General features: G+C 38.9%; 2 protein-coding genes across 6 annotated transcripts in view; both read right to left on the bottom strand.

Moving 5' to 3' along the window:
* LOC307167267 (NACHT, LRR and PYD domains-containing protein 3-like) overlaps nt 1–7,724 on the bottom strand; it is a gene marked incomplete at its 5' end in the record, with an annotated part of 92,982 nt that extends 85,258 nt beyond the window's left edge. The window contains 6 exons of the mRNA XM_079886253.1: nt 1,680–1,772; nt 1,969–2,055; nt 2,754–2,840; nt 3,347–3,433; nt 5,269–5,382; nt 7,675–7,724. Coding sequence (XP_079742379.1) covers nt 1,680–1,772; nt 1,969–2,055; nt 2,754–2,840; nt 3,347–3,433; nt 5,269–5,382; nt 7,675–7,724 — 518 coding nt within the window. The remainder of the gene's footprint in view (nt 1–1,679; nt 1,773–1,968; nt 2,056–2,753; nt 2,841–3,346; nt 3,434–5,268; nt 5,383–7,674) is intronic.
* A 13,239-nt stretch (nt 7,725–20,963) lies between these two features.
* The window catches only part of LOC307167549 (NACHT, LRR and PYD domains-containing protein 3-like), a 31,079-nt gene continuing 28,130 nt past the window's right edge, over nt 20,964–23,912 (bottom strand). For 4 of the 5 annotated variants that reach the window (XM_079886734.1, XM_079886733.1, XM_079886735.1 and 1 more), the window contains 2 exons: nt 22,489–22,667; nt 20,964–21,448 (listed from right to left, as the gene is read on the bottom strand). In XM_079886734.1, the coding sequence (XP_079742860.1) occupies nt 21,447–21,448; nt 22,489–22,667 (181 nt within the window). In that variant the 3' untranslated portion in view covers nt 20,964–21,446. The remainder of the gene's footprint in view (nt 21,449–22,488; nt 22,668–23,912) is intronic. The other variant, XM_079886732.1, reaches the window with a different exon arrangement.

The raw sequence follows: 23,912 nt of genomic DNA, 5'->3' as shown, positions 1-23,912 counted from the left end.
AATCCTTCGCGATCGATATCGCACGTTTGTCGATGGAGCAGACCATACTAAATGTTCTGACCGCTCTGAGAACATCAGAAGTTAGAGCGACTGATGGCAGCTGTACAAAGTACACAGGCTACACCGTAATTTAAATTTTAATGGACATTAAAACAAAGGCAGATAACCGTACAATCTGGTAGGTAGCATTATTTGATTGAACACCGGCACAGTAACTTCATATTGACGCGCGGCTAAACAAAGGCAGAGCACCGTAACTCGTAATTTGAGCGTTCCAAAACAAAGCCAAAGAGCGGTAACTGATGTTACGGTGTTCTGCCTTGGTTTCTCATGGGCTTTTGGAAGTTACTGTTAAGACAAATCATTATTTTCTCGAAAAAAAAACGGAATTGATTCAAGATACTTATCCACATGATAAAGAAGGTCTTGAATGTGCCAAAAATATAAATAACTCATTTTCGACCAAAAACGAAGTTACGGTCTTTTGCCTTTGCACGGCAGTATAGATCTCATCAAGCCAAACAACTTTTACTTTTTACGCCAGCCCAAAAGGAAGTCAGCTATTTAGGGTTGTTTGGAAAATGCTTGCTCTGGAATGTGATATATTCCTCCAAGGGAATTCATCCAATCGCCACCAAACTCGGTGTGCATGAAGTTAAGGCATTGAGGATGATAAATTTCCAGCGGATGTTTGATATCTCGAATGGTTTGGCCGTGGCGAGGAAATGAATTTACAGCGAAAAAGGTAAACAGGAAGTGTGTAATAACTTCTGCATACATTAACTGATCTTGATGAAACTTCAACTGTGTGTTCGTTGTAAGAGGCCAATATAGCGAGATAGCGCTACCAACTGGCAGCAGGACGTCTGTCATTTTCAAAATGTTTGGAGCTGGACAACTTTCTACTTATAGTCATTAGATCTGACCAACAGGAAGTCAGATATTTTGGTCTGAATGTGGATTTTTTGCAAAATCAGCCTCTGAATTTTTATCCACTCATCTTAAGTGGTTTATTTAATTCCCACCAAACTTTTTCAACATGATGAAAATACATTTAATGTGAGCGGATTTTGAATATCTCAAACGGTTTTGCTATGGCGAGGGATTAAAGTCATGTCAAAAAAAGAAAAAACAGGAAAAGCCTTAGATCTTCTAAAAATTTTATTATACACCATTTTTTCTATATAAAATTCTACAAATATTACAACTAAACCCATTTTATTCTTTTTTTTTTCCAATTCAAGAAGCATGTTTAAGTTAAAAACAGGCAGAATAGTGCTGTTTGTTTTAAAATATCAAGTCATAAATAGGGCTATGCTGCCCTCTTGTGTTCAAAATAGTACATAAAACTTTCAGGTAGGCCTATTGTATTTAAATATAAATATTATTTCTCTGCTTTTCTGTTCCCTCATACAGACACTCAAACTTCTTCATCAGATTTGATCTGAACATGTTGAGGACTATTTGGCTGTAAAATTAGAATACAACATTATTACATGGGTTAAAGAGGTTAAAAAAATAAAGCAAAATGTCTTGTTTTCAGTGTCATGAGACATTAAGCAAATAATTGGTTTTATGAAATGTGTCAGTTTCTAATAAATTATTTGAGAAATGTGTGATAATGCACTGCAAAAAAATCAACAATAAAAAACCCTACAATTTACCGGACAGCAAAATACCTGCTTTCATTAAAGTCCTGTAGTTGATTCATAGAGTGGTCATACTTCTTACAGAGGAGTTTTGTTACAGCTCTTCTGGGTGGAGGGATTGAACTGAAACATGAGAATCAGAGAATTAACGGTTGTTAATGAACTTATTATCAATGCACTTGCCAAAGGTCACAACCATAATAAACAAACACGCAATATTTTACTTTGTCGTCAATATCTGCCTGCTATCATTCTGTTGGCCAAACAGATTGTTGTTTATAACTGAATAATTTTAATTTAATATAAAGAAATGGTATACCTGAAATGTAGTGGCACACTCATAGACCCGTCACTCCTCATAGACACACAGCTGGGCTCTGGCTCTGATCTCTTCTGATGAAATGAACTATAACAGAGAAAGATTAAAGTGAATCATTTGAATTGCTTGATATTCATGTATCATTAAAAACTTATGATATTTACATTTACACCATGTTGATACAAAACCTGTACCGAACTACGCAATTTCACGTGTCTCTCTAATATCTAATATCTAATACGAATGCCATAATAACATGAATAACTAGTATATAAAGCATTGTAATATATATGACACACATCTGAGCAATGGTTCTGATCTCTTCTGCTGAAATGTAACTGTAACCGGACATATTTAAGAAATTATACCAGGAATTAATCAGGAATCAGACACTCTGATATTACCTTAATAATTTCGACAACAGTTTATAGAATAGAATAGAATAGAATGAGGCATTTATATAGCGCTTTCATATGTACTACTGTACACCCAAAGCGCTTTACAATCATATCAGGGGTCTCTCCTCAACCACCACCAGTGTGCAGCATCCACTTGGATGATGCGACGGCAGCCACAGAACAACGGCGCCAGTGCGCTCACCACACACCAGCTATTGGTGGAGAGAGGAGAGAACTTATTAACAATGCACTTGCTGAAGGTCACAACTGTAATAAACAAACAGTATTTTACTTTGTGGTCAATTTCTGTTTGTTGTCATTTTTATGACCACACCGCTTGTGGTTTATAACTAAATAACTTAAATTGAATATAAAGAAATGTTATACCTGAAATTTAGTGGCACATGCATAGACACATCACTCCTCATAGACACACAGCTGGGCTCTGGTTCAGATCTCTTCTGATGAACTGAACTAAAACAGAGAAAGATTAAAGTGAATCATTTGAATTGCTTGATATTCATGTATCATTAAAAACTTATGATATTTACATTTACACCATGTTGATACAAAACCTGTACCAAACTAAGCAATTTTAAGTGTCTCTCTGCCTAATATCTAATACGAATGCCATAATAACATGAATAACTAGTATATAAAGCATTGTAATATAAATATGACACATCTGAGCAATGGTTCTGATCTCTTCTGCTGAAATGTAACTGTAACCGAACAGATTTAAGCAATTATACAAGGAATTATACCAGGAATTAATCAGGAATCAGACACTCTGAAATTACCTTAATAGTTTCGACAACAGTTTATGAACTTATTAACAATGCACTTGCTGAAGGTCACAACTGTAATAAACAAACAGTATTTTACTTTGTGGTCAATTTCTGTTTGCTGTCATTTTTATGACCAGACTGCTTGTGGTTTATAACTGAATAATTTAAATTGAATATAAAGAAATGTTATACCTGAAATGTAGTGGCACATCCATAGACCCGTCACTCCTCATAGACACACAGCTGGGCTCTGGATCTGATCTCTTCTGATGAGCTGAACTATAACACAAATAGATTAAAGTGAATCCTTTGAATTACTGCATTACTATTAGTTTATTTAAAACACTTATGATCTTTTCATTTACAATGTTGATACAAAAACCATAAAAGGCGCACTGAGTGCTTTCATAGATGTGTCTCTCTGCCTAATATCTATAAAAACATGAATACCTTGTATTTAAAACATCATAATATAAATATGACACGTCTGAGCTCTGGTCTTATTGTTTTTTATTAAAATTCTCACTTACACACACACACACACACACACACACACACACACACACACAAACATGTTTTTGGGAGACTTCCAATTCTGTCAATTAAAAGTGATTTAATCTAGTGTTTATTCAAAATACCTGCATCCTGGAGAAAACTCTTCATCTCTGGATGTCTGTGTGTCATCCATGATGAAGCTGAACAGTTGAAACAGAATATGATCTCCAACACTGACTCTGGATGGAAATGACAAACAATAATTCAGCTGAAAGGATCTGAGAGTCAGAGAAACAGGATCATGTGACTCGTCGCTCACTCAAATACACAATGTTACTCGAATAGCCTATTAGGCTACACAAAGGGAAGAACCCCACAGACAACATGAAACCAATTAAACCAGGTTCATTTAAAATTATCAAATGCAAGTCAAAGAACTATTTACGTCCTTTGTATAAAAATAATAATAATATATGAATGCGGAAGTCACATGTAATGTAAAGCGTCTCAAGACCTTAACACTCACCTTGATCAACATTTGATTACATATCGATTAAAAAACCTCCTCCATCCGTTCTTTCAAGTAGCTACATAAATGCACATTCACGGCTTAGTTTTTATTAAGGTTATTATAAACCTTTGATACTCCGTATAGAATCGATTCTGGTTGTTTTAGATGCGCGGTAGTGCATGTGAAATATTTTTTGTGGAGTTTGGACTTTGTGCACACAAGATATAAATGAGCCACACCTAACAAATATGTGAACTGCGTGAACTGTCAGGTGTTTGTTGAGATATGATGAGGATCTGAACTTCTTGCCACACTGATCACAGCTGGGTGGTTTTTCATGACAGCGCAGATGAAGTGGCTGTTGTTCTGGAAATATTCACCTGATTGTACACCAAGGATTAATATATGTCCAGATTCCCCACAATGAGGTTCGTCAGCAACACGTCCACCGAGGCTGATTCACTTACATCACACAACCTCACATCGCTCTGAAAATCCAGAGACAGACGACACTCATCCAGACCATCAAAGATGAACAACACTTTATATTTGTCACTGGATATTTCCATTTCTTTAGTTTCAGGGAAAAAGACATGAAGAAGATCTGAAAGACTGAGTGTTTTGTCCTTCATCAGATTGATCTCTCTGAAAGGAAGTGGAAATATGAGCTGGACGTCCTGATTCTCTTTCTCTTCAGCCCAGTCCAGGATGAACTTCTGCACAGAGACTGTTTTTCCAATGCCAGCGACTCCCTTTGTCAGCACAGTTCTGATGGGTTTGTCTTGTCCAGGTAAAGGTCTAAAGATGTCATTGCATTTGATCGGTGTGTCCTCTGTTGCTGCTCTCCTGGATTGTGTCTCAATCTGTCTCACCTCATGTTCATTACTGATCTCTCCACTCTCACTCTCTGTGATGTAGAGCTCTGTGTAAATCTCATTCAGGAGTGTTGGGTTTCCCTGCTGTGCTGTTCCTTCATACAGACACTCAAACTTCTTCATCAGATTTGATCTAAACCTGTTGAGGACTTCATGGCTGTAAAATTAAAATACCACAGCATTAATAAACTCAATGTCTTTTTTTAATCATATATTTTGTTGCAATTAAATACCTGAGATCAGTCTGTGTATCTTCACTCTTAAAATCTACTGGGCGAATCATAGACGCGTCTCTCCTCATAGACACACAGCTGGGCTCTGGCTCTGATCTCTTCTGATGAACTGAACTATAACAGAGTTTAAAGTTAAAAATACTTGCCATATTCAACATATGTGCATTTATCAATAAAACAACCACTCTTTATGATTATTTAATTTACACTGTTAAGAATTGTACACTGAAATGAGTTCTTTCACAGATGTCTCTCTGTGTGAGCAACACTATACTGTATGCATTAAAATATTACATAAAACATTCTTCTTGTACATTATTCATTTATTGTAGAATATATTACTGATAATGCTCTGATAATATAAAATGCCATACTATAATAAATGTTTTATAGAAATGAAATACCTGAGATCAGTCTGTGTATCTTCACTCTTAAAACGTATTATAATATCCATAGACACATCACTCCTCATAGACAGGCGGAGACTTACCTGGCAGTAAATCTATGACACTAGACAGGACTCATGACATTGTTTGCTCCATGCAGAAATGGAATTCTGACGCCAGTCCACTCTAGGGTTCTGTTGGGTTAACCAGGGGTGACCATGGACAACGGGTGGTAGTGGAGAATCCACGAGAAGAAATAATAATGTTTCGGTATGGTTGCCTGATGTGATGAGGCTAATGGGTCCGGTACTGAGTGAAATGTTAGGGAGATCTTGACCATTGAGTGCGTTGACTGAAATCTTGTGGGTAAGTGACGTGATCGGGATCTGAAATCTGTGAGCAAGTTTTAAGTCCATGAAATTACCTTCTGCTCCGGAATCCAGCAGGGCTTGATTGTCGTGCGTGTAGGTTGCCCATCTCAGTCTTACCAGGAGGAGCGTGGATGATGATGAGGTCTTCTCGGCGGAGATCCCACCCGATAGTAGCCTCCCTGTGACCATCGGGCTTGCCTCTTTTACTGGGCAGGCACGTAGGAAATGGCCCGCCCCTCCACAGTAGAGGCAGAGCCCCTGGGACCTCCGCCTCTCCTTCTCCTCCCGGGAAAGCCGAGCTCTCCCCACCTGCATGGGCTCATGATCGAAGACGGGGCTACCCGTGTCCCCGCTGCTGGCACGTAGATTCTCAGCGCCCCCAGGTGATCTGTTAGGAAGTACACGACGTTCCATCCTGGTTAATCGGGCGTCCAGCTTCAGTGCCAGGTCGATAAGGCCATTGAGGCTCGTCTGCCGCCAAGGTCCGGAACTCGATGGAATAGTCCGGCACAGAGTGGTCACCTTGACGAAGGTCGGCAAGTATCCTGGCCGCCTCTCTCCCTGCCACCACTCTATCGAAGTCTCGCCTCATCTCCTCGGAGAGTGCCTGGAACGAGGTACAGCATGGATCCTGGTTCTCCCACACCGCCGTTCCCCATAATGCCGCTCTTCCAGTCAGTAATGTCAAAACAAACGCCACTTTCGATCGTTCAATGTTGAAGGTCCTCGGTTGTAACAAGAAATGCATGGAACAATGGGTTAAGAAGGCTCTGCAGTAGCTAGGCTCTCCTGAACAAGACTCAGGAACAGGCAGGCGAGGTTCTGACTGAAAGAGGGGTTCAGGTGGTGTGGGTGGAACTGGCGGTGTGGGTGGTGCAGTGGGAGCTCTCAGATGTTGTAGTTGCTGGGTGAGCTCGGACACCTGCGCCACTAAAGCCTGCACCGCCTGACCCGTGTTTGTGAGACTCTCTTCCTGAGCATCCATTCTTGTAATGCTTCTAGCGATGAATTAATCCATAGTGATCGTTGGTCCACTTGCTGCATCCATCAGGTGGTCAGATCGTTCTGTAACGACTCAAACAGGAGGATGCAATAATGCAAGTAAAACTCTTTATTGGAAGTTTAACAGATAAGTCAGATGTAAACAGACACACACAAAACACGGAGGCAGTCGAGTGGTGCAGGGACCACAATGGGCAACACGGGTGATGATGATGGTGAGGCTGAAAGATGTCCGTGACATGCAAGGTGAGAATTCCAGACAGAGAACGAAGAACAATCCAACAGGAATACACCGACGCCAGACAGAAACAGGAACGGGAATGAACACAGGAATACTCCACAACAATCTGACAAAGACAAGATGAAACTGTGAACTTAAGTAGGCACGTTGATCAGCTGCAGCTGACGCCGCAGATCAGCGGTAGAGTTCAGTGACCACACCCACACTCACACACACAACAACAATCACACGAGACGAGAAAGAGACAGTGAATTCATGAACCGTGACAATAAGTTTTTAAAAGGTATTTTAATTAAAAAACTGTCTGGTGTAATGGTTTTCAATACAATTAAAGTTTTTAACTTAATAAAAACATCTTCTTGCCTATAATTTAAAGATGATTTAATCTGGAGTTTATTCAAAATACCTGCAACCTGGATAAAAATCTTCATCTCTGGATGTTTGAGTTTCATCCATGATGAAGCTGAACAGTTGAAACAGAATCTGATCTTCACCACTGACTCTGAATGGAAATGACAAACAATAATTCAGCTGAACGGAACCTGAAGTTCAGAGAAACAGGATCATGAGACGCGGCGTTCACTCAAATTAATTACCGAATTACGATTCCAAGGTACTTTGAGACACTTACATCGGTGCTTTCATCAAGAAGGAGGCTGTATTTGCGGTCACCAATATCAGCCACCAGTCTTTTAATGAAATATGGTCATTTCGGTACACTTGGTGCATCCAAAAATGTTGGGGCACACTGGAATCTGAAAAAGTAGCTTTGCATGCCTTACACATGTGGTCACAAGACAGAAAGGAACAGTGCTCTTAAATTGCCATTGCCATTGTTTCCTCTGCCTGTTTGCAAGAGTCTGCATTTTTGGAGCAAATGGTAATGTTGTTTGTTTTGATTGATTGAAGGGCTTGGACTTTTCATTGTGCTTCTGAGATGATGCATGCTTTCTAACATCCGACAACTTGGCACAAAATTCTGTCTTGCAGTACAGACAGTAAGCCCTTGTGTCATTGCCCACATAGGGCTTCAGCCACCCCTTAAAATTAATGGATTAACTCCCATTCTTTCCTGTACTTTTGTGAATATATCAGTGTGACGTGTTTGCTATTTTAAATGTTTGTAATGTTCTATCTGCGTGTATTTGTATTTATATTTACTTGTGTATATATGTGCTTTTTATATTTATATTTATATTATGTGTATGTGTTTAATAGAGTTGAATTTATATTGTGTGTATGCGCTTTTGTATGTGTATATGAGTTTGAGGAAGTTTATTGTTGTGTTTGGATAAGTACACTGTACAGTCTCTAATATACGATCTGAAGTCGGAGAGTTCAGAAACCGGAATGAACTAAAGCCCTGTTATAGTGAGTAATATAATGGCATGACAAGAAAGAAAAAAAAAACAGTCAAATTAAATGGTTTGAATTTAAAACAAAGGAGAAGCTGATAAGTGATCAGTCACGCAGTCACACAGAGAGAGGTGTGGCTGCAGTGGGGTAGTAAGACCTCACATTTGCAGTACTGCCCATATTTGGAAAGTTGCTAAGGTTTGTCCAAAAAGTCACTAGATTTGTCGCTATTCGCTTTGTTGAAAAAAAGTCATTTAATGGTTCTGAAAAGTCGCTATATCTATCGACAAAGCCGTTAAGTTGGCAACACTGGGCCTAACACCAGGTCTTTTTCTTGTTTACTCAACTTTTGTAAATAACAGTTATACTGACTGAAATTAAGTTGTAAGTCTTACAAAAATATTTAATTGGGTTAACTTAAGATTGTTAGTTTTCTGGAGAGGTGCAACTATTTTTTAACAAACCTTTTTAAGTTGAGCCAATTCAAAAAATGTTGTCTGTAGAACTCAATGTCTGAAGTTGAGTGAACAAAAAAATCCTTTTGGATTGGTACTAAGTAATGATATGTTACGGCTGGAAACTTACAATAACATTATTATTATTTATAATAAGTCAAAAACTGAAAACAGTGAGTCAATGTTAACAAAAATTTATTCATAAGCATGTTGAAGGCAAATAAAAATGTCATTTCAATTAGCTGTCATCATGACAAGAATTTTCTTTTTTTTATTCAAAGGAATATTTTACCCCAAAATCATAATTATTTACTTTTTTCTGTCTCAAACTCATAGGACTCATTTTCATCTGTGCAAGACACATAAAAACATGCAGCTTTAATTTGTATTTTCTTAAGTAATACAGTTTTGGGACAAACAGTAAACAATAAACTACCAATTCTTTATAAATCTTGATATCTGATTGTATTCAGAAGACATGGATTAAATTATATGGGTTACATTTTTATAAAACATGGTTTACATTTATATCTTTATGTTCTAGAGAAGAAAGGAAGCCATAAAAAACTATGCACTAAATAAGAGTAAATAAATGCTCAATCTTATAATTATCCATATGGATTGCAGTTACTTGAACAATAATTTTTTTGAAGGCCCGGACTCTTGCTGAGCACTTTAAATCAAAAGACTAATAAACAATTTTTAATTTTGTCAAAAGTGTATATTATTATTTAGGATAGTTCACATTGAGGGCATAAAACAAGCCAAAGTGGAGAGTAACAGCTGTGGCAAAGTTCTTGCACATTATCCAGCCCAATCTGTTCTTACAGTATTACAGAGAGGCATCTTATATTTGGGTTTGAGTGGATAGTGGCAACATCATCTTCACCGATAGTTAAGATCCTCATCTTCTCCCCTTGTGAATGTCTTCTAGCTCTGTGTCCTGCAGTAGAAAATAAATCGGCATCTTTTGTTGATTAACAGGAACGACACAGCGGCAGATAAAATATTTTCACTTTAAACATACTTCACACATACTACACATTCTATTATTTAATATGCAAAGCAAACATACATATGTTTAACATAACTGATCTTACGCCTGTCAGAGCAGAAACTAAAGCTGATGCTCTCAGTGTTTTTCCATCATCTCCAGTCATGTTCACAAGTAAATTGCGTGAGCTTATTTCATCCATTAGATCTGAAAAGGCCCATCCATTTCCCTCCTCAAAGACCCTCCCCTCGAAGAAATCAGGACAGAAGTGGTTGAAAGTGGACAAAAGTGACGGATTAAAACACCAGGTGTAAATGGGAATCTCCCTTGTCTAATTGCGATCCGATCGACCAAAACGCATCTTAATACCAGGTGTAAACAGGGCCTAGAATAAAAATTAAATAAAATAAAAACTTAATATATCCACAATCAGGCACTCACCTTCAGAGTATAATGAAGCACAGGAACTCCAGGATGGTACGTACACGCATCTACAAAACATATCAGTCATGAAACTCTAGAGGGTGCAGGCTGATGGTCTTTTACATCACATCATTACTGCAATCCACAAGCTGATTGGCCTCTGCTGATCCTGCAGCCAATGAGATCACTTGCTCAACATTTAAATGGTCTGGTTGATTGTTTGCTGTAAGCTGGTCCTGAAGTTCCTCTGAACCCCTCCTCCTCCCCAGCTCCACCTGCCTAGATCTGCTACAGGATTTATGTATATTATTTATGCAGCAGCCGCATATCTTACATGATCTGTGTATCTATTAGCAGTAGCGAGTCCATACTTGCTCTGTAATAGTAATAATCAACAGCAGTGTAGCAGATCTAATCCACCAAGACCAAATACATTAACATTACCATATTCAATAACATGCTAAAACTATCCGAGAGTTGTCATGATTGAAATTATTTTATACTTACAACACTTAGAATCACGTGTAATGTATTGGCAATCCGTATCTTATTTAAACCAAGTTTGCCATCATGCACACAGGTAGGGGTGAAGTTTCTACGCAGACACACAAAGATTTTCCAGATATTGTTACAGTTGAGGTTTGTAGTTTATTGTAATTGTTATTGTACAAACAGATGAACATACCAGTTGATTTCCTGTTCCCAGTTGTTAACGTGCCGTGACCCGGATCAGTAATCCATGCTCTGTGGTCTGGTAAGAACTGTGTGTGCTCCCCCTACCTGTGGCTATCACTTCCTGTCACCTATGCCCCCTTTTATACAACCATGTGCATCAAATCACGGTCACCCAGTGTCCAGAATATAAATATAAATATATCCAAACAAAATAAAATATTATGCAAACAATAAACATAAATGGCTCCAACACACCGGCCCCTAATTGTCTTATATAACAAATAACAATTACCAAAAAATAATTAAAGGAGCTATATACATTATACACTTTTTTTATTTTTGTTTGGGCCAGAGGTGTCCAGAACATGGCACATGGTGGGATCTGGTCTTTACCATCAGTCCTTCTCAATCTCAGTCTCTTTAATCAGACATATCTTTGTTATTGGTCTTTCCAATATATTGTTTTTTGTCTGAAGCCGAACGGTACGCACAAGGCCTTGTGCATCTGCTTTCGTCTCCAGTATTCTGCCCATTAACCAGGAGCCTCGTGGTGCAGTGGAGTCAACCACCACAACTATGTCACCTGGAGCAAAGTTCCTTTTTACCTTTGACCACCGCTGACGTTCTTGGATTAAAGGTAAGTACTCCTGTGTCCACCTTTTCCAGAAGAGATCTGCCATGTATTGTACTTGTCTCCATCTGCGCCTTAGGTATAAGTCCTCTTTTACGAAGAGTCCAGGCGGTAGTATTGGCTTGGTTTTCAACAGAAGAAGGTGGTTTGGGGTGAGTGCTTCCAGGTCCATTGGGTCCTCAGAAAGCTTTGTAATGGGTCGATCATTTAAAATTGCTTCAACTTCACAAATTAAAGTTTGCAACCCTTCGTCATCCAGAACTTGTTGGCTAAGAACAGAGTGCAGTACATTTCGAACCATGCGGATCAAACGCTCCCATACATCTCTCAGTTCTCTTTCAGCTCCAATAAAATTTGTGCCATTGTCTGATCTTAAAGACAACACTTGACCTCGTCGACAAATAAATCTTCGTAATGCATGGATGCAGGAATCTGTGTCAAGACTATATGCGATTTCTAGATGTACTGCCCTGCTTGCCATGCAGGTGAAGATTACGCCATATCTTTTAACAAGACTTCGTCCTCTCTTGATCTCTATAGGAACGAAGTAATCTACTCCAACATTTGTAAATGGAGGCTTGCCTGGTAGAATCCTTTCCAGGGGTAAGTCTGCCATTTTCTGCTCTCCAACTCTTCCCCGCTGTCGTTTGCACACAACACAATCTGTTATGATCCTTCTTGCTGCTGAGTTAGCTTTGATAATCCAGTATTTTTTACGGAGTCGAGATAGCATATGATTTCTTCCACCGTGGCCAAGTTGTTCATGGATATGTCGTAGCAATAGTGTGGATATGTGCAGGTCTTTCGAGAGAATAACTGGATGCTTGGCTTCTTCAGGCATCGCTAGTCTACTCAGGCGACCACCTACTCTCAGAAGTCCATCATCCAACACCGGGTCCAGTTTGTACAGATTACTGCTTCTTTTGACTCCAATTTTACCAGCCTCTAGCGTAGATAGTTCTCCTTCAAAGCTTTGTCTTTGACTGAAAGAAATAACTGCACGTTCTGCATGCATCAGATCCTCAGGATTTAAACACTGTCTTTGGAGTGTTGCTTTAAAAGCTTGCATCTCCTTTAGTTGGCTGGACTCATCTTTAAAGTTACTCGCAGCAGTCTGAATCTCCTTTCTTTTTCTAGTCAGCAGTAAGATAGTTGTTTTTACTTTAAGTAGCCAAGCTACAGCTGTCATCAGACTTCTCCATGAAGAGAAATAACTTATCAGAGAGCTGGTGGGGTTCAATGGACCTTTAACAATGAGGTTGCTTGTGATGTCTTGCTTGACTTCCGGATCATTGGCAGAGATTACAGTTTCCAAATGAGGTTTCTGCCATTCTCTGTCTGGTTGACAGAGAAACTCTGGTCCCTTGATCCATCTTTTGCAGCTTAAGAAGCGATTTGCTGTTAGCCCCCTAGAGGCTTCATCTGCTGGATTTTCCTTGGTGCTAACATATCTCCATTGTGACACATCGGTAGTATCCCTTACAAAGGAGATCCTATTTGCTACGAATGTTCGGAAACGTTTGGTTTCATTGTTGATATATTTCAGCACTGTTGTGCTATCAGTCCAGAAGATGGATTTGTTCAGCTGAAGCTGTAATTCCTTCCGAAGCATTCTGTCAACTTTGACAGCTAGAACTGCAGCTGTGAGCTCCAATCTGGGAATCGTTACTTGCTTTAATGGTGATACTCTTGCTTTCCCTATCATGAAAGCAACATGCACCTCTTCGTCTTTGTTTTCCAGTCTAAGATATGAAACCGTACCATATCCACTTTCGCTTGCATCTGAAAAGTGGTGCAACTCTGCATTTCTGATTTGACCAAAGCTTGTGGGCTTCATGCAACGGTCCACTCTAAACTCTGTCAGCTTGTTCAGATCTGCCAACCATCCTGTCCACTGCTGAGAAACAGTTTGGGGTATGTTTTCATCCCATCCAAGGTTTTTTTTACAGAGTTCCTGCATAATCAGTTTGGCTGGCAGAATAAATGGTGCTAGGAATCCTAAAGGGTCGTATACAGAGCCAACCACAGACAAGATGCCACGTCTGGTGTATGCTCGTGGCTGTGCAGTAATTCTGAACATGAACACATATGTTTCAACGCACCAGTGCAATCCTAGTGCTCTTTCCATCGGCAGGTTGTCCCTGTCCAAGTCCAACTCTTTTGTCTCTTTGGTTCTGTATTCTTGTGGAATGGATGCCAATACTTTACGGCTGTTGCTGATCCACTTTGACAATACGAAACCTCCCTTCTGGCAGAGAGCAGTCAGGTCTCTTACCATAAGAACAGCGTCCTGTTCTGTGGACATGGATTTTAAGCAATCATCTACGTAAAAGTTGTTCTTTACGGTGTCTGTAACCTCTGCTGGAAAGTGAGCTTTGTTATCTTCAGCGGTCTTTCTTAGTGCAAAGTTTGCACAACTCGGTGATGACACTGCTCCAAAGAGGTGTACTTTCATCCGGTATTCGACGAGATCCTGCTGCACATCACCATCATACGGTGACCGGGAGGGGACATGTTCGGTTCACTTATTTTTGTCGTGGCCACAACATATAAACTCGTGGGAACGTGATATTAAGTCGTGGGAACGTCATAATATCTCGTGGGAACGTCATATTAAGTCGTGGCCACGAGATAATTTTGTTGAGGTAACGACATGACCACGCGATGCAAAGTCGTGGCCTCGAGATCATATTTTGAGGGAACGATATATTTTTCTCGTGGCCACGACTTCATATTTTGAGAGAACGACATCTATTTGTCGTGGCCACGAGTTATGTTGAGGGAGCCACAGCGGCCAATACTGTAACCGTACCATAGCATTTAGCCTACTTTAAATTAGGAATGTCATATAAAGATATAGTGCGGTCTTTGGCATTAAGACATGGGTACGTTGTAAGTGAAAGACACATGAAGCGCATTCTTAGACTTTTTTGTCGCACACATATTTAGGGACCGTCTCAAAATTACATGCGACATTGGCATAAACGTTTCTAACTTCAATAGCATTTGAAGACAATGACTTACAGTCATAAAACCAACTGTACATTGTTCACCCAGGTCTCATGTATGATGCACACCTTTTAGATTTTTGATATTTATTTAAATAAACTGCTAAATCATATGCAAATATTGCTATGTATTTCACTGCCACATAGGCCTACCTGACACCTACATGAACAATGTACATTTGGTTTTATGACTGTAAGTCATTGTCTTTAAATGCTATTGAGCTTTAAATATGGTCATATTCTGTATATGATCCCACACAGTAGAGAAATGCATAGCATTATTTGCATATGATTTAGCAGTTTATTGTCATAAATATCAAAAATATTAAAGGTGTGCATCATACATGAGACCTATATGAACTATGTACCGTTGGTTTTATGACTGTAAGTCACTGTCTTCAAATGATATTGAGCTTTAAATATTGTCATATTCTGTATATGATCCCATACAGTAGTGAAATACATAGCAATATTTGCGTATGATTTAGCAGTTTATTGTCATAAATATCAAAAATATTAAAGGTGTGCATCATTAGACCTATATGAACAATATACCGTTGGTTTTATGACTGTAAGTCACTGTCTTCAAATGATATTGAGCTTTAAATATTGTCATATTTTGTGTATGATCCCATACAGTAGTGAAATAGGCCTAGGCTACATAGCAATATTTGCATTTGATTTAGCAGTTTATTTAAATAAATATCAAAAATCTAAAAGGTGTGCATCATACATGAGACCTGGGTGAACAATGTACAGTTGGTTTTATGACTGTAAGTCATTGTCTTCAAATGCTATTGAAGTTAGAAACGTTTATGCCAATGTCGCATGTAATTTTGAGACGGTCCCTAAATATGCGTGCGACAAAAAAGTCTAAGAATGCGCTTCATGTGTCTTTCACTTACAACGTACCCATGTCTTAATGCCAAAGACCGCACTATATCTTTATATGACATTCCTAACTTAAAGTAAAATGTTATTTCTTCTGTCATCTCCATCTCTGCTGTAGCCCAGTCTATGCTATGGTACGGTTACAGTAGCCTATTGGCCGCTGTGGCTCCCTCAACTCGTGGCCACGACAAATAGATGTCGTTCTCTCAAAATATGAAGTCGTGGCCACGAGAAAAATATATTGTTCCCTCAACATATGATCGCGTGGCCACGACATAATGATGTCGTTACCTCAACAAAATGATCTCGTGGCCACGACTTAATATGACGTTCCCACGAGATATTATGACGTTCCCACGACTTAATATCACGTTCCCACGAGTTTATATGTTGTGGCCACGACAAAAATAAGTGAACCGAACATGTCCCCTCCCGGTCACCGTACCATCAGGCCACCATAGGAATCGCAGATAGTCTATATGTTTTTCTGACACTTTGACCTGGTGAAACATTGCTTTGATGTCAGCCATTAGGGCAACCGGCTCTTGTCTGAATCTGATGAGTACTCCGATGAGTGAGTTGGTAAGATCTGGACCCTGAAGCAATTGTTCATTGAGTGATGTTCCCTTAAAGCCAGCACCGCAGTCGAAGACCACTCTTAAGGTTCCTTTCCTTGAGTGATACACCCCGTGATGTGGGATATACCAGAGTTCCCCATCATTACGATTCAGTTGATCTACTGGTATCATTTCAGCATAGCCGTTGTCGATCATTTCTTTGAGAAAAGTTGTATATTCATTGTGAAACATCTCATTTTTACCAAACTTGCGTTTCAGGCTTTGGATGCGCTGCTCTGCTATGCAACGGTTATTTGGCATGCTGGGATTTTTTTGCTTGAAAGGTAAGTCTAGGCAGTAGTGACCATCTGTCATTTTTATTGAGTGATTCACCATATCCAAGAATTTAATCTCTTCTCTGGACATTTCCTCTGTTTCCTTGCTGGTTACTTCATTGAAATCATGATTGTATTGTTTAACCAGTAGCTCCTCTAGATTCACAATAGACATTCGATTGACAGCAGCAACAGGGCAGCCATTCTCATCCCTGACGTTGTTGTCTCCTCTCAAGGGACCATAGATGACCCACCCCAGTAGGGTCCTCACAGCGTATGGTCCATCCCCTTGGCTATTGACCACCTCCCAAGGTTCCAATACCTTAGAAGCATTTGTGCCAATGAGCAGGTCAATACCGGCGTCTATTTCATGAATCTTGACATCCTTCAAGTAAGGCCATTGAGTCAGGTCTTCTTTTCTTGGAATGTTGAGCTTGGAAACAGGCATGGTCTTATGTGTAAATACATTGGACAGTTGTATAAAATCATTTTTGTCCAGACTTGATACCTCTAAACCTGAGATATGATGACTGGTCACAGGTTTCTCTTGGTTCATTGTACGCAGAAGAATGCTTGCCTTTTGTCCTGTAACATTCAATCTTCTCATCAAGCTTTCTGTGCAGAATGTAGATGAGCTTCCATGATCCAAAAATGCATAAGTTTGCAACACTGTGTCTCCCTTGGGAGTCTTTACTTGTACTGGAACGATAGAGAAGAGATAGGCCTCTTCACCGGCCCCAATATGCCCACATGTATGAGGTGAGAGAACGGCATTGCTCCCAATTGATTTCTCATTCAGTTCTGCATTCTTTCCAATGTCCTTTTGTTCAATGTGAAGTATTTCAGGATGATTTTTATTGCACACGTCACAAGTCAGACGACTATTGCAGTCTTTGCTCATGTGTCCTACCTTCAAACATCCAAAACAGACTCCCCTTTTCTTTAAGAAGTCTATTTTTTCCCTGTGCATCTTTTTCCTGATTTGTGGACACCGCACCAATGTGTGACCACCTCTATCACAGAACAAACAGCAATTTTGAGAATTAGTGGCAGATACATTCTTCATTCCATTTGTTGTAATTGTTTCTTGTTTTTCTGTTTCTACAGGTGTTACAGTAGTTGCAAAGCTGCTTCCTCTTGGTCTCGGCTTTTCTCTTGCTTTGACAAAGGTGGAGCTTTTGACAGATGTAATTGTCTTAGCATCCTGGATATTTCCAAAAAGTGGATCTGACAATATCTTCACTTGTCTCTCTATGAAGTCTACCAAGTCAGAGAAACTAGCTCGACGTCCATGTTGTTCTTGGAGCTGACATGCCCTATTCCTCCACTTGTCTCTGAGCTTGTAAGGCAGCTTCAGAAGAATGGTCTTCATACTGGAAGCAACATTCAACTCCTCCATATAGGTGAGCTGTCGCATTACATTGCAACAACCTCTCAGGAATAATGAAAACGCTTGCAATGCTTTCACATCCTCTGGCTTGATCGCTGGCCACTCAGGCAAATGCTTTGTCCATGTATGCTGTGGCAATCTTATGTTCATTACCAAAATGTTCTTTAAGCAGATCTTTTGCTCTTTTATAGCCCTCAGCTGAAGGCAAATGTTGGCAGCTGTGGACTAAATCTTTTGGATACCCTCTGGTGTATTGCTCTAGGAAATGCAGACAGTCACTGTAGTCATCGGTCTTTCTTTCCACTCCTCTCTCAAATGCCCTGATGAAAACTCCATATTGCAATGGATCACCATCATAAACAGGAATATCTCTTGGTGGTAAAGTAGAAGAGAGATTTTGTTGAGTGAGAAGAGCTGTGATGTCACTTTGCCTTTGAATTATGTGATAGATATCACCTTGATTTTTATCTTTAAATACAGGTTGTTGTGTTAGATGAGTCATTTGCTGAGCTCTAGCAGATGGTCCATCAGCTCTTTCCTTTGGTCGAACAACCTGTTGCTGGGAAGAAGATTCAGTTCCCATCCGCACATTCTGTCTTTGTTGCACTTGATCAGGTAGGTCTTTGCATGTGGATTTAATTTGACTGACGTTTCCTTTTGAGCAGTTCCTTTTCTCAAATACGAGTTCATCCCATCAGATACTCTTGAGCTGTTTCTTGATCCCATTGATTCAAGTACATTAATTTTTGCAGTGGTTGCTGCCAGTTCAGTCTCTAATTCCAATTGTTCTTTCTTCCTTTTCAGTTGTTCTTCCTGTGCCTCAAGGTCATGCCTTTTCTGCAGAGCGGCAACCCGTTCCATGAGAGCAGCCTTTTCTGCCTGAGCTTTAATGCGAGCAGAGGATGTTGAAGATGCACGTGATGAAGAACTTGATTTGTGGTTTGATTTATGTTTTGACACATTAGAAACACTGTCATCCGGTCCAATGTCATCTGTGTTTACACTTTCAGCAATGGTGTGTTTTTTATGCCACCCAACCTCTGACAACCACACATTTACATCTTGTATAAAACCATCAAAAGTTTCCATTTTTTGTTGAAACCAATGATTTTGCCTTTCAAGTTCATTTTCAGGCAGTGGTAACTTCACCAATGACTCATGGTTTCTTTTGGCTTCATCACAGATGTTGATTAATTTAACCAAGTTAGATTGCACTTCATTTGCATTCTCCTTTGATTTCATGAGCTCTTTCAGCAATTCCATTAACTTCTTAGCTTGTTTACATTTCAAGTTTCTTATTTTCTGACAGTTTTCAATGAACATTTCCAAACCTTTAGCAGTGTGTTTAATAACCCTTTTTTCTTTTTCAGAATCCAGTGCAACATCGCCATCTTGTGACCGAACATCAGACATGACAATGGACATATTTGTTTCACTTTTAGCGTGATCCAGTAAACCACACGGCAATCACAGAAGGTTTCAGACAGCTGATATTGTGGTGACAGTATATGCATCAGTCAACTAGGTCCATTAATGTAGCTGTTTCTGGCTTTTCCAATAAAGCTTAATGTTGCACACACCCCTCTGCCTGCGCGTTGTCATTCGGAGTTTCCAATCTCCGTCAATCAGCTCCGCACAGGTGGCGTCAATGTTCCGTTGATTGGGAATGAGGCGTCCAGTCATGAAAAAAAACAATCCGTTCTTCCGTGGAAACAATCTTTATCCAGTTCCAATACTTTTACAGGCTCAATTTTCACTCATAGAGCACAGTTCTTACTTACGTATTGGCAATCCGTATCTTATTTAAACCAAGTTTGCCATCATGCACACAGGTAGGGGTGAAGTTTCTACGCAGACACACAAAGATTTTCCAGATATTGTTACAGTTGAGGTTTGTAGTTTATTGTAATTGTTATTGTACAAACAGATGAACATACCAGTTGATTTCCTGTTCCCAGTTGTTAACGTGCCGTGACCCGGATCAGTAATCCATGCTCTGTGGTCTGGTAAGAACCATAGATATCATATAAAGGCTAGATGTCTCGTCCGCGCTGCTGGCCAATGGAGCTCGACATCCGCACACGGCGGCCATCTTACCACAGGGTGCTCGCTCACTCATAACATGGTGCATGTACTTTTAAATAACCATAACTTACTCAATTTTCTACTGATTTTCAAACGGTTTGGTTTGTTATAAACGTCAGAGATGTAGCTATTATACTGCATACATATGAATAATTATGTTCAAAATGTTTAAGCATTCAGAATTATAGCCACGTTAATAACGTTTGTAAGAAACCAAACCGTTTGTAAAGCCGTCCAGATTTCAGCGAGATAAGAGGATTTGTGTGCGTGCTGCTCACTCACCTTAATTCACAGAGCCCTGTGGTAAGATGGCCGCCGGTGATGCCGGAAGTGACTCCGCCTTAAGACATCTAGCCTTTATATGATATCTATGGTAAGAACTGTGTGTGCGCCCCCTACCTGTGGCTATCACTTCCTGTCACCTATGCCCCCTTTTATACAACCATGTGCATCAAATCACTGTCACCCAGTGTCCAGAATATAAATATAAATATATCCAAACAAAATAAAATATTATGCAAACAATAAACATAAATGGCTCCTACATGTAACATTATTATCCAATCACCTATTTAACATTTGTGAATGATACAATCATTGGTAGTGGCAGTAGTGTATTATTGTTCATATTTTTTTTTACATTACTGTTTTTTATAAAACTCTTATTTTTGTATTTTTTTTTTCTTAATTTTTATTTTTATTTTTAATCAGAGTAGTTGAAACTGAATGAGGGAGCAAAAACAATGTTTCAAGGATTTTCTGTAAAATTGTTAATTTTTCAATAAATCACTGTTTTTTAGTTGTTGGCTTTAGAAATACTTGATACATCAAGAGGAATATGATAGAAATTAACATTGCAAGTAGAGGCAGGAGGGGAAAAAAATAAGAAACCAGTAAAAGAATGTGAAGATTTATTTGGAAACATTAATAGATCATCATATAAAAAATGTATTAATAATAAAACAAATATTTGACAGAAATAAATATTCAGTGAAATGATTTGCATAATTTTTGTCTTCCTCTGCTGGTATAATTTACAACATCTCTTCTGTAGTCAAACTCTTGATAACACTTAACACTTTTCCCAACACTGTCTGTATTGCACAATAAATCTATTGTCTAAGGCTTGTTTTCACTTTGCTTTAACCGTTTGCCACATATTTTGAGTGTTTCACGATCTACATTGTGATCAATATCTAACAAATTTGAAACAATTCAAAGCTGCTATTTTCAGCACTCATTTTCATGAGCCATTACTATAAAACAAGAAACTGGTGTGAAGTCGCTGTGTGTCTCTGTGTCTTCAGTCTCTGTAGCGGCTCTTTATTCACCATCAGCTGATCCTGAGGAAACTGAACTGATGTCTAAACACTGAGAGTCCTACAATAAAACACACAGACAGACACATATGAGTATGAGACATTACTGAGTCACATCACATCTGGAGATCATTTCAGGAAAACAGCCAGAGATATTAGTATATTCATATTACAGCCAGAGATATTAATGAAAAACTGGAATAGATTAATAACAGCAAATGATAAACAATTCTCACTTTATCACACACACACAAACACAAACACACACACACACACACCACGTTTACATGTAAACAAATAATCTGTTAGTAATCAGATTGACGGCTCGGACTGAAAAGCCTTCATGTAAACACCTTAATCGTATGAGCTCGATCTGAATGAAATTTCTATTGGATTGGGTGGTTTATTCCTTTTCTAATTTGATCGAGAGGACATGTAAACACTTGATCAGATTGAAAACCGAATCTGGAAAGTACTGTGCGTGTGCAATGACGTAATGCCGTATGAAGCGTACGAGCTGTTGTAGTTGTTGAATGAAGTGTCATGAATGACCAACACAATCTCACGGCCTTCAGTCCTTCTTTCAGACTCTCATCCACAGGCTGTTTCGGGTGCAGGTACGGGTGTTTTTACTGCGGGATAAATATAAGCAGCACGGCTCAACGGGTCATGTGCTCATAGTCTCCTAATTAGGACCTGACCCGTAATATATAAATATTAAGTCTGTGGTTTAAAACAAACAAAGTAGGAGAATAATACCGGTATGTGTGAAATATTGTGGGAAATATTCGTGCAGTGTGTGCATGTCAAAAACTCAATTCTGTTTTGAAGCTTGTGACATTTAAACACACACATCAACCTGATAATTTGATTCCAATTGAAACTAAAGTTGTGCATGTAAACATGTAAGGGATGATAATAATCATAAAGACCTAGCCTATTCACAGTTCATAGTCACATCACAAAATTAAACTCTTATTAAAAAGTTTACAGAGACTTAAGTGGAGCTGAATTATTATCTTATATTCTCCAGTTACACACACATGAGTCCTGTCACTGAAATTGGATCAATTTAAAGACTTGAAATAAAGATATACTCACAGTAGTGTAATGTCTCCAGTTTATAATGTGGATCATTCTTCAGATCAGAGAGCAACTTCAATCCTGAATGTCCTATTCTATTCCCATACAGACTCAGATATCTCAGGTGTTCAGGGTTTGATCTCAGAGCTGAAGTCAGAGCAACACAACCTTCATCTGAGAGATCACAACCCCACAACCTATAGAGAACAATCATTAGATTGAAATCTAAAATGTCACAAAACATGATCATAAAACATCTAAAGCATCATTCAATCAGGAAAAATTATCTCTTATTTGCACTATATTAAAATTCAATCAAGTCAAGTCAAGTCAAGTATATTTGTATAGCGCTTTTCACAATACAGATTGTATCAAAGCAGCTTCACAGTATTAAAATAAAATAAAATAATACAACAAGGTTTGTTTCTAGTGGAATTTATTGATTGATAAAATTAAATTAAATATCCCCAAAATATCCCCAACTGAGCAAGCCAAAGGCAACAGTGGCAAGGAACCGAAAAAACTCCATCAAGTGACCTAATGGTGTCCTAAAACTCCATCAGGTGACCTAATGGAGAAAAAAAAAACCTTGGGAGAACCCAGGCTCAGTCGGGGGCCAGTTCTTCTCTGGCATTTATGAACTAGAGGCCGGATTGTAGTTTGAACTGTAAGATTAAAAATATTATATGAATGCCTGGCCGAAAAGATGCGTCTTTAATCTAGTTTTAAACTGGGCGAGTCCGAGCAACGAACAGTATCAGGAAGGCTATTCCAGAGTTTCGGAGCTAAATGTGAAAATGCTCTCCCTCCTTTGGATGATCTGGATATCCTAGGTATGACCAAAAGCCTCGAATTTAGTGATCTTAAAGAGCGCGATGGATTATAGGGCGATAGAAGATCCGTTAAATAGACTGGAGCTAAGCCGTTTAGGGCTTTATAAGTCAGTAGCAATACCTTGTAATTAATACGGAACTTTATAGGTAACCAATGAAGTGATGTTAACATCGGTGTAATATGTTCATATTTTCTTGATCTAGTAAGAACTTTAGCGGCTGCATTTTGGACTAACTGTAGCTTGTTTACTGAGGATGCAGGACAACCAGCTAATGAATGCATGAACTAACTTTTCTGCATCAGAAACTGATAGCAAATTACGTAGCTTAGCAATGTTTCTAAGGTGGAAAAAGGCTGTTTTTGTAACATATTAAATATGATTTTCAAAAGACAGGTAACAATCGAGTATAACACCCAGGTCTTTTACTGTAGAGGATAAAGTAACAGGACATCCTACGATGTTAAAGTTGTATTGTGAAAGGTTTTGTGGGCGGTTTTTTGAACCGATAAGTATTACCTCTGTCTTGTCAGGATTTAATAAAAGAAAATTACGCATCATCCAATCTTTTATATCTTTAACACACTCTGTCAATTTGGATAATTTAGCG

This window comes from Squalius cephalus (genome assembly GCF_949319135.1).
Source record: "Squalius cephalus genome assembly, chromosome: 11".
NCBI classification, from domain to species: domain Eukaryota; kingdom Metazoa; phylum Chordata; class Actinopteri; order Cypriniformes; family Leuciscidae; genus Squalius; species Squalius cephalus.
Note: the sequence above shows the minus strand (reverse complement) of the source record. Positions and strands in the feature narration are given on the sequence as shown.